The sequence below is a fragment of the Galleria mellonella genome, unplaced genomic scaffold (assembly GCF_026898425.1).
Source record: "Galleria mellonella isolate WM207_F2 unplaced genomic scaffold, CSIRO_AGI_GalMel_v1 utg173, whole genome shotgun sequence".
NCBI classification, from domain to species: Eukaryota; Metazoa; Arthropoda; class Insecta; order Lepidoptera; family Pyralidae; genus Galleria; species Galleria mellonella.
In genome coordinates, this window is record NW_026442016.1 from 8,906,253 (window position 1) to 8,918,644 (window position 12,392).

At 31.1% G+C, this 12,392-nt stretch overlaps 2 protein-coding genes across 2 annotated transcripts in view; one reads left to right on the forward strand and one right to left on the reverse strand.

The window, feature by feature from the left end:
• LOC113515597 (uncharacterized) overlaps nucleotides 1-12,392 on the reverse strand; it is a 198,233-nt gene that overhangs the window by 94,754 nt on the left and 91,087 nt on the right. The gene's annotated exons all lie outside the window — the stretch shown is intronic.
• LOC113515440 (uncharacterized) lies at nucleotides 5,777-9,149 on the forward strand. The gene is made up of 3 exons (XM_026899644.3): nucleotides 5,777-6,036; nucleotides 6,774-7,394; nucleotides 7,765-9,149. The coding sequence occupies exons 2-3, from the start codon at nucleotides 6,774-6,776 to the stop codon at nucleotides 7,993-7,995; spliced, it is 852 nt and encodes a 283-aa protein (XP_026755445.1). The 5' UTR covers nucleotides 5,777-6,036; the 3' UTR covers nucleotides 7,996-9,149.

Below are 12,392 nucleotides of genomic sequence, written 5' to 3' on the forward strand. Positions count from 1 at the left end.
GGTAAATGTATATAAAATATTCTAGTGCTTGTGCAAATAGTCCTAGTGCTCGTTATTTTATAAACGAGATAAGTATAATAACTCATCATCATCACTTTATCAACCTCGATAATAATGATTGTCATTATATGTAAGTTACAATTTGATCAGCTATGATAACGTGTATTTAATATTAATTGTATATATATATATATATATATATATATATATATATATATATATATATATATATATATATATATATATATATACATAATTACTCATTAAGCTTTCAGCAATACAAATAAATTAATATGAAACAAAAGGTATGATGCTTATAATACATACCTACTAGTATTGTAAAATTGCCCATTTTGAACTAAATTGTTTTAAATCTGGATAATAAACAATGATACCATATTTACAGATAATGCAAATTTATCAGATAAATCTAAGGAACATTTTCAACCCGTTAGTTGCTTCCGATTAAGACTAGTACTAAAAATAAAACACAAAGAAGTACAATGCACTGTATTTGTAATACAAGAAAATACTTTTACAGTGGCGGGCGACAGTCTGCGGTTTGGCTGGAATCGAAAACACAAACAGCGAGAAAGACCAGGAAATTTATCAAACATTATACAGAGTCTGAAGTCACTAATTACTATTTGTTTGTTATAAAGTCCACGATTCACAGCTTTATATGTACGATGACGTGAACATATGTTTTAATAAATTAATATGATATTGGTGTAATTTATGTATGTGTATGTGCGTGAACGATTGTATGTATGATGTCTTATTATTTAGTTATTGTTTTGTTTTCTTTGTCTTCAATAATTACTTGCCTAATGTTGTTATTTTAAATTAATTTCATAAAGAAGCACGTTTGAAATATGTTTTTATGAATGTCAGTGTACATAATTCACATACACGCAAAAAGACATTTTAATTGTAACTCTAGATGTTATTTGTTTTTTGTGACTGTAACAAATTGGTTTCAATGTCCTATATTGTTAACTAGTAGCATTGTGAATTTTATTTAATAGGTATCAAATTCTGAAGGCGACGATTGCAATATTTTATTTTCGATAAATGCCTCCAACTTGCTGGAGTTTTGTCGAAGAACCACAGAGTGTTTATGTTCAGATATTCAAAATATAAGTGTGATTTCTATTAATGTTATGTAGTTATATGATATTTTAATCTGATTAATATAATTTCTTTTAATTATAGTTATAAAGTGTATATTATTGTACTAATGCTTTCCTAAGTGAGGGCATTAGGAAACTATAAAATTCACCCAGTGGATTAAATAAATAAATATCCTTTTGTAAATAATATTGTATAATTATATCACGAATAATGAACAATGATCAGAAATAGTGAATAAATAACACATTATATGACTAATGGAAATTATTATCAATAACTAATTTATACAATGTACTTTGCACACGGAAAATCATTTTATTTTCTGTACAATTGCAGTTTACGTATGGAGATTTTTTTATACTACAATAATGACAAACAAGTGAAAGAAAACGGTTAGCGTACTCTAAGGACATGTGCGATGGGCTCTCTTTAGTTTAGGAAAACTTTAATACGGCCTTGTAGGCTCTTAATAAAACTTTGGTAAGAAGTTTGTTTCACAACCTGAGTTTACTGAAGGTATTTGCTCTGAAAACATATTGTACCGTTCGACTATTCCGTAACAGAATTTCATAATGAATTTATGATGACGGTAAATGGGGGATAACAGAAGATAACCATGGATAGTCACAATTATTCAGTGTACAAGCCGATGCACAACCTTGTCTTAAACAAGTTTGAGTCCAAATAGAAGTAATAATAATGTGGGTAGACTTATGATTAATTTGCCTTCACGTGAATAACAGCTTCAACATATTGAGCATCTAAATATTTTTTGACGTGTATTTCAATTACGAAAATATATTGTACAACTTAATTGTGCTAGAAATGCCGATATCAAAGCCCTCAATTCTCTTGAAGATGATAGTTACTGCAAGTTTCAACAACGTGTTTTTTTTACGGAACTTATAATAGGTAAAATATGGCCCACCTGATGGAAATTAGCAATCGTGGCTTATTGCCATGAACAGCAATATCATCAACATATTAGCCACTATATCATATCTGCCCACTGCTGAACATAGGCCTTCCCCATACTGCCATAAAGAACGGTCCTGAACCATCTGCGCTGATTCCCTGTACATGGACATCATAGTTTCTTGATGTTTGTAATGCTCCTAATGAGTTGCTACTCTACTACTACTGACTATTTTTATTTTTTATATAACTTAGAATGGCAAACAAGCTGACAGCCCACCTGATGGAAAGTGGTAACGGTCGCTTATAGACATGAGCAGTAGCATGGACGTAACAGATGACGTTCTGTCATCCTATCCTGAACTGCTAGCTTACTTATGACTGTTACCTTTTAATTCATAGATTTGAACTGATGACCGCTGAAGTATTCGATGGCATTTTAAAGCACGCATTTAAAAATCAAATACTTCTGAAATTAAAAGTATTTATTAAAAGGCATTTGACATAGTGATGTCAACGTTATGTGATTTGAAGCATCTAATGATGTAAATTATTCAGTATCTAATATATGAGTAGATGAGAATTTATGCAACTATGCCAAGGAGTGAATGTAGTCACCTTATTGAACCTTCCAGTAGTTATATTTTATTAAAGTATATTTAAAACTGATTGTAGTTACTGTCGTCTATTGGTATAATTTATTCAGTTGATAATTTATGCAATTTATATTAATAATACCCAATTAACTGCCCTATTAGTCATCAACGTACAGTAATTTAGTTCTGTTTTTACAATTTTCGTATTGTATATAAGATATTGTATAAGTTTAGTTATGATATATTATTTTTGGTAGATTTTCTTGTTTGGACCTTATTACCTGTCTGTACTGTTTATCTGGCTTTAGGAATGTTTTTTTGTAATGGATAATTATGGAATGGTTGCCCCGCCTGCGCTAACGGTATACGCTGGCGAGGCACCAGTGAGAGATGATAAGTGAGAATGAAAATGCAGTTAGTTAGCCCATCGTGATGAATATATCTGGAATTCAGCATGATGGTTTCCAGGAGGAACCAAGTGGAGGTCGACCTAACAAGGTGTTGCTAGCAATAGAATTGTAGTAGATTATATATTCTTTAGTAATTTTACCAATATTACAAAACGTTTGATATCAATAAATATAAAGACGATTCGTTGAACTTTAATAGCTCAAGGGAAGCGAGACGAGAATTATATATGAATATGTAAAGGCAGACTTTGTAAAAAGTTCATAAAATTCTTGATTTGTTGCAAAGACGTTGTGTACGTATTATGCTCTTATTTTTTCCGTGCTCTGACACGAATTTTATCAGCGTCAAGATTAGCGTTATCCAAAATTCTAAATACACACTGAGTAATTCTTGAGTTACCTTGACATGTCCAAACAAGGACTTTATTAGCTGTGTGTCATCGCGTACTGGACTTTAAACAAAATTGTCTTCTAGGTATGTCGATTTACGTATTCGGAAATTCGATTCATATTCAAAACAGATACACCTGTTCAAATAAGTAGTCATTTTAAAGCGTTAGTAATTTCGAACGCACCTAGATTTTAGTGAAAGAATGTATGTTTCATTAGTAATCATACTCTTAATGCAACCATGACATATTTTTATAAATTTTACAATAACAAAACTTTAAGTAAGTATTTATTACATGAATAATAACGTATTTCAATATAAATATTTATGCATTTAGTTTGAAATGTTTTTGTAAATAATTGTGAAAATAAAAAAAAATGGCTCCAATGTTTTTAACATTGGAGCCATTTTTTTATTTTTGTTACGAGTGAAACTGAGTATCTCTTTTTATGCCTTGATAATTTAAGAAAATTTAATTAAAATGCCTGATATCTAGAAAAAGGTTTTTTTTAATGGATGATAATGGAATGGTAACCCCACCCGCGCTATCGGTGTACACCGGCGGGACACCAGTGAAGGATGATAGGTGAGGATGAAGTAGGTCAGTTAGCCCATCGTGACGAATTCAACAAGAATTGTTCACGATGGTTTCCAGGGGGAACCACGTGGAGGTCTACATAATAAGGCATATTGCTAGCAATGGGGCTGTCAAACTCCATTACTAACAATTCCTTTCCCCCCAGTAAAAGGTATTAGTTCATTTGACATTTAAAGTTACGACTGTCATTGTTATTTAGTCATAATATAAAAGAAATATCTACAGAAGAATAAAAGAAATATCTAGTAAATATTGACACCCCGCTAATGAGGTAAAGATGAAATTAGGTCAGTTTGCATTGACGAATTTACAAGAAATTAATCACGATGGTTTCCTGGGGTGTGAAGGCTGAACTGATAATGCTATTGAAATGAGGCTGCTAGACCCCATTTCTAACAATCTTTCCTCCCTTTAGTTTACAGTTACAGTAGCGGGAGAGGATATACATAATACACTGTGAAGGTGAAGAATGAGTGTACAATTAGGGAGGGGGAAGGGGAAGGGATTATTGGTAATGCGGACTATCAGCCCTGTTGTTAACAATGTACCTCATCAGGTGGATCTCCTCGTGGTCCCCCCTGGAAACCATCGTGCTAAGTTTCAGGTGTATTCATCATGATGGGCTAACTCGTCTTTTTCATTCTCACTGGTGGAAAACTAACAAACAACTAACTTGCAGTAGACTTACCACCAGATAGCGATCGTGTGCTAATCGTGTTATAATCGTGTGCATGTTCTTTTGAGATTACAATCTTTCAAGTATGTTTTTTAATATGTTTATATTATGTTATCCTACGTATTTATAAGATAATATATTATAAACGTATAAGATAATATACACGTATGTGTGTGATATCACAACCTACGTAATTCTACGACACAAATGAGCGTTTTGATATGTGACTCATTTTGATATTAGAATAAAACACCCGCATCATTGACTGTCATCAATATTTACAATCTTAGTACAAATAGATTTATATTCTGGAAAATATGAGTATCTCTAATAAATAAAACAAAATAATTTTAAAAATGGAAGTAGCTCTCAATTTGAATAGTTTTTTTTTGTGTACTGACTTTAATGATTGACTTTTCTGATTAAGAGAGTTTTACTTTGGAGATGGCTTTATACTATTTTAGATTAGTTTAAAAAATATATCATTTAATTTATTTTAAATGATTCACTCTATTTTTAAATCTACTTGAACATTATAAAGGTTCTTTTTTTTTTAATTTGTAATGGAATTTTGAATCTGATCATCTGTGGGATTAATAAATAGTATAATAATTTTGAACTTACTAGTCGACAAAATTGTTACCATTTATATGAGATGCATAAATGTATTATTTATTTATTTAAAAATACACAGTGTAACTGTGTGTACATTTGATGGACCTAATATCGGATGGTGTTTTCTACTAATCAACCCTTGGGGTAGAAGTTTAATTGAGGGAAGTAAAAAAAAGAATTGCTTTTGATTCTCTAGTTTAAGTATCTATAATATTTTATATTCTTATTGAATATAAAATATAAATAAATAGAAAAAAAACTGTGAAAATATTTTTTGCAATATTTTAGTTGAATCATCTGAACTTGTCGCTGAAATAATAATAAAACGCCGATTATAATAATTGACACTCACAATTCGGTAGTTACAGTGGCCAAAGCCAATGATGCGCTGTGCTATACCTACGTAAATTATCTGGTATATAATATAGGTGCGTCTGCGGCGATGCATATTCACTGCCACGGTCGCGTGCCCAATAACTCGTATTGGGAATCGTATTTAGCGTATTCAGTCTACTACACAACGTCGAGACGGTTAGCCGTGCCGTACGAACGAATATCGTGATATTCTAGTGATAATGATAACACCACAGCTAGAACACAACATAACTATTGTTTAGTAGTGGAATTTTCAAGTGACGAATCAATCGTCCGTTATTTTTGAATTAGTACCAAGCGGTTGTTTGAAAATAGAACACCTCAAGGTGGGTACCGTTGTATTTCTGGTACTTGGGATTTGTGTTACGAAACGGGAATGTGTTTTAAAAGAGGAAAATACATTATTATGTATGGATGTTTTCGTGTAAAAAAAAAGTGAAGATGTCGTGACTAGTGAAATTATATTGAAGAATGATATTCCTTATTTTACTCTAGAGTTATTTTTCATTAAATTAAATTCTTTCTTACTGATGTGGCATCAAAAGAGAATGTTACATTTAATGTAACAAACTGATTACCGATACATCCTTAACGATTTGATTGGTATTCACTAATTATATAAGTAATTAGGTGTCTAGATTTTTAAAATATACATTAAGTGGTCAAAAAAATTTTAGTGATGTTTAAAGTGTCCGCTTGTATTTTATATTTTTTTACCATATCCATGTGTATGTAAATTATAGACTTGTAAAACTATGTACGTAGGTAACTTGTTATAAATGTCAAATGGCTATAAACATAATTAAAATTCTATTCAATATCTAGTTTTCCAATGTCATATAGGTGGTTTGGTTACGTGCGTATTTCCCACAATAACCAATAGAATCTTTAAATTTCATTACGGTATTGAAAAAAAATAAGTAAACATACCTACAAAATTTTATAAAAACGTGAACTGTGTACACCTACAATGAAACCGTACATAATACTTATTATTTATTTCCGCTGTTCTATCGATTCAATCACAACCTGTGTCATTGACTATTTGTTTTCCTTATTACAGATGAATACTGTGACAATATTATTTGGCATCTTACTTTGCACGGCTGCGGCAAATAGCCGGCAATACAACGATCGAGTCGATACAGAAGTAACGTCAGATGAGTTGGATCACATCGGAAAAGCAAGAGATGAAGCTGCAAATAAAATGCGTCATCGCCGAAGAAGATGGCAAAGCAGTTATGGATATGATTACCCACCGCCACCTATTCCTTATTATCCAGACAGAAGGGAATATGAGCGGCCAAATCAACAGCAAGATCTTCTACCTCAAATATTGAGACTTCTAGATGAAATATCCATTTACGTGAAACGACCTCCACCACCACCGCAACCAATCTATGTACCTTATCCAGTACCTTACCCAGTACCTCAACAATGTATCTGTCAAGCAAAAGGTACCACTGAAAAAACTCCAACGCAGGTAACCCCCGATGTTGACAAAAGAATAAAACCAGAAATAGAAGACGAACGACAGAATTGGGGTATAGTAGATTCTAATACGGACAGTGAATATGACGACAACGGTGATGGATCCCGGCCGATATCTTTCGAACCGATAAAACCGAAACGACCTATGCAACGACCGCCACCTGATGTTGATCATGGAAGTAGCCAAGCAAATGTAAGTAATCAATATATTAGTTTTAACAGTGGAACTAATATAAGAAACCGTGTACTACACACTTAACGGAAAGTGACCAAAAGAAGTAAGGACAATGAATTTGCATTTTAACCATTTAATTGATATGAACAAGGTCAATTTATGTCTTGTTATTATCTTAGCTATTAGTATCGTATACAGATTTAATTGTTTTTTTTTTTTGGAATTGAAAAGTATTTCATAACTTAAATTGACTATAGTAACAAACCAAATATTATAAAAAGTCTTTATAAATTATACTTTTTTATTTCGCATAATAAAACATAAAATGTAATAAATTATTTTAAATATCTTATTTCCAAGTTTAACGTAGACTTTAAATTTGTTTCAGAACGATCTACAAACACAAGCATCTATAAATTCTAAAACGGATACTAATTTGCCGAGAACATCTTCTACTTGCAATGGAGCGATACTGTCTTGCTGCAACCATCAACAACAAAAACAATGTTTCACAAGGCTCGGCTGTGCCATGACATTCGCGAGGGGTAATGCCTGTACCCAAGATTCTATCGCAACAGCGATAGAATCTTTTAAGATAGCTTATGCCCCTGTATATTGAGAAAATGTATATGGAATAAGTGCTTTAATGTCATCAGTATTGTAGTGATATAATCGTATTAACGTCTGTTGTAATTTTATATATATTCGGAAGTATTCGCAATAAATTTATTTCGACGGTTTCAAATAGCCCTTGAAATGAGTTTAAGTAAACAATTTACATTTGTGTAAATTATTAAGAGGTTGAATCTTTTTATTCTCGGCATTTGGTGAAACTTTAAATATGTATTGCAAGAACACTAACTTCATCAACCTTCGGTTTAGTCCTTCGCGTTCGCTTTCTTCGTACTAGAAAAAGGATTTTGTTCCACGATAAAAAAATCTTTCACAGTTTAAGTGAGATGTTTTTATTTATCTGATAATATTAAAAAAAATAATTTCAAGTTTTAATGATCACACATTAAAAAGAACGTCTCTCAATACTGTTCACGGAGATTTAGTTCTCCAACCTTTCTTACAATGAATCTTGACTATATTGCTTAAAGTTGTTCACAGTATCGTTTATCAAGTGCTGATTAATGAACATCGATTCGAATAATAGTTCTAAATTTGAAGTTTTGAATATATTTACTATATGATCTATAGAAATTCTGAAATTATTTGTAAAGTCCTAGAGTGAGCTGAGATGTACTAACGATTAGTTGGTAATTTTATAATTTAATATAACTCTTGAAATATTAAATGCCATAATAATAATGATCCTTTTTCTGTTAAGATTTAATATTTATTAAACATATTATATGAAGGGTATATAGATACACATGTTGTATGTGATATCGACCCTGAGGTCCTTCCAATATATTCAGTGTTCATGTAGGCGTTTGAGGATGGTTAAGTAAATAAAGAGGCATTTATATAAGTAGGAACGAATAGGTATTATTATAAATGTTTTAATAATGAGAATTATATTTAAAATTAAGCAAAGATAAAATAAGTCCTTCAGAGTGGCTCTGTTATGTAATTAAAAATTATCAGGATACCAAAAACGGTATAAAATTAATTTTTGTAATTTAAGCGATGTTAATGTAATATCATGATGTTGGCAGCTACTTAGATGAATAAGTGTTCCTAGTCTGTTTTCTTATGTAGTAGATATATGTTTTGTATATGACCTTGTATTATTGTTAGTAATAAAATCTAAATTAACAAGGAGAATATCTTTTATTGTTTAATGAAATCTACAGGTTAATATAATAATAGTTATGATATAAATTAGCCAAAATAATTAATTTACAGTATATTACATACTTTTGTGAATAATTTGACTAGTCATCTTTAAAGATTACAGCATAATATTAGTGACTATATATGAAAACTGAATGGAAAGTTGCACAAATATCTATCTCGATGCGGGATACACATTCTTTGCGGGGAAATCGATTACTCTCACCGCACTTTGTGGGGGAAATTATTCGCAAAAATTGCTTACAACGACCTTATCATAGATTGTTTTGTCATAGATTACTTAATATTGTATTGTTTTATGACCACAAATAATAATATAATAATTAAAATTAGATTGATTGTTCGAATATTTATTACGAAATTATATATATATCAATTTAATACGTAAATACAATAAGGTTTATAAAAAGAAGTCTCGAATACATATAATATATAAGGTAATTTTATCCCGTATACTGTGAACAAGGAAAAATCAAGCGAATTCCTGTTCGACATTGTTACAATTTATTTACTTCTGCACAATGTATATTAAAATTGAAGTCCAATAAAATAATATATAGTGTCTATTCAATTATATACAACTTAATCGTAATTAAGAAAGAAAAACTATACTTGAAAAACTATACTTATACGTAACACGATACTTTTATACCTCAGAAGTACAAACATTTTCATCTACATCTTTTTATAGAATTTTAATGTCAAAAATTAGCTCTATATAGTGGTACAAAGTATTAAAATGTACAACAGATGAATAGAATAATAGAAACATTTATATTACATCATACCCTAGTGATCAAAGTTTTTTTTTCTGCAAATTTATGGTCGTCCTTTAACTTAACCGTTTTACTTTTTGAGTTTAGTGCCTATTGTTTGTCTCTGAAGCGCAGCTATTAATTACTTTAATACACAATAGACGAATTATCAATGGCCCACAGATGAATAATAACGAACGTTCAACCAAGTATATAATTTAGGTGCAACAAACGTTTTACATACACACTATATATGTACTTAAATGTACTTTTAAAATAATAGTTCTTTTTTGCTTGAATCAATCAGTTAGAAAGAAAAAAACAAATTAACCTCTTATCCTCTTTTCTTTCTCTTCTTTTTATGTAAGTTGCTATTCTTATCTAGCTTATTTCGAAATAGCTTTTTGATTATTATGAAACGTTGCTCGGAATCGTCTTTGAAGAAAAAACTTAATTGCAACTGGTCCATCCATTCAAAAAGGAGAACCGAAGTTGGACCAGTATGAACAATTAGGACTTTTGTTACTCGAGCTTGACAAATATACAAGTAGAAATACAAATAATTATCTTTAAGCCTATATATTTACCATTTGCTTGTTTTTTTCAAATATTTTTTCGATCGAAAAAGTTGTTAGTATCATGCCAAGTTAATCTCGTTAGTGATCTAAGTTTATGTGTATTTTTTATTGTCCACGGAAGTGCTTTGTTAAATTACACGCCAATTTTTTATTGTCTTACTAAGAACCAGCTTTAAACAAATTCATGCACCTATAAATCTATTTATCTGTTGTATTCAAATCGATGCAGTAGTGTTTGGGTGAAAGAGTAATCACACACAACGCAAGGAATAAACACATCCATCCATAGTTCCAACTTTTGTATTTAATCATCGTCATTAATAAAACTCATCCATCGTCCACTGTTGAACAAAGGTTTCGCTCATATAATATTTCAAAGAGAGATTCTATGCCACTTGAATCTATTTTCTATTTGTAACACTTTTGAGTTTATAATTCCATGTCATACATTCTTTTATCGATTTGACATTAATGATATTTCTAAATAAAAATCAATTATCAAGTGTATGTAAGCGCATCACTTCAAAACGGCTGCACCTATTTGGCTAATTCTTATTATTTGTGTTTGTAATTATCAGGAAAAGGTTTGTATGAAAGAACGTGTTCCAAAAATCAAACGGAAAAGTGGAAAATCTTGGGTTGTACTCCCAGATGCCTGAGGACCAGATGATTAGTGTAATTGCGTGGCACTTATGATTATATTTAATTTATTAATTTTTTATCAAATTGTTAACGTTAATGAACAATTTAGTAAACTGATTATATTTTAATATTGAACACCTATAACTTGAAAAATACAGATGGCATCTTCTAGAAAGATAATAACCATGTACATATTATCATATCATTGTACTCATATCCATAATTCACTCGTACATGTGTGGAGAGTTTATGACTCACACGAATATTAAAGTATGAAGTTAATTATTTAATGCCTGTCAATAACTTAAATACTACTATAAATGGAAAACATATGACGCATCATCATCATCATTATCATCATATCAGTCCTTAACTGTCCACTATTAACCATAGCCTCCCCTTTAGGGGGTTTTGCCAGTAGTTGCCATGCTTGGCAGGCTGATTGGCAACCGTAGATAGGCTTTAGAGATGTTTTAAAGGGACGCTGTTGCCCTACTCTCGCTTTTCTGAGTCGCCTCTTACCATACTGACTGGAATGAAAGGGGTGACCTATTTTATGGTGGGACCACACAGCTGATTAATAATTCTATGTACCAGAGGAAGACTTTGTACAAAAGTCGTTCGCTTGGATACATCTGTCCTGTTCGTGTTTCAAGGGTGAGATATACCACCCTTCAAACCGAAACACAGCCATGCAAACACATCTGCTTCATGGTAGAAACACGGATGGTACAGAGGTGCATAAGCAAACGACTTTTATACAGTCTCCCTCTGGTAAAGATACATTTTCAGCGAGTAACATGAACTTTATTTAAAAAAAAAGTCTATCTATCTAACCGTATGAAGACAGGGTGAGCCGCTAGTAATGATACATCCAATTTATTTGAAATATATTTAGAAATATGTTACTACCCTAGCAGCGAAATTCATTAATTACATTTTAGATTTTGTAATTAATAATTAACATTTAAAATGGTAACTGTCGCCTATAGACACGAATACCACTATAGATAGCACATATTGTATGATGACGCTTTATGAGTAATAATGGTAAAGTTAAAAGTCCATTATAAAGCAAAATATGACAATTTATATAATCGATGTTCATGGTCTGTATTTAGCAGTGGAGTAGTGAATGGCTGAAATGATAATGACGTATGATGCAATATTTGAATGAGGTATATACAAAATAAACCCATAACTAATTTTTGAAATGATCTCTGATTTCAAAATCATAA

What these genes read in the sequence shown, in the direction of transcription:
- LOC113515440 (XM_026899644.3), top strand. Translation starts at nt 6,774, where the DNA reads ATGAATACTGTGACAATATTATTTGGCATCTTACTTTGCACGGCTGCG. An exon ending in ATGGAAGTAGCCAAGCAAAT is followed by an intron (nt 7,395 to 7,764) that starts GTAAGTAATCAA and finishes AATTTGTTTCAG; the next exon opens with AACGATCTACAAACACAAGC.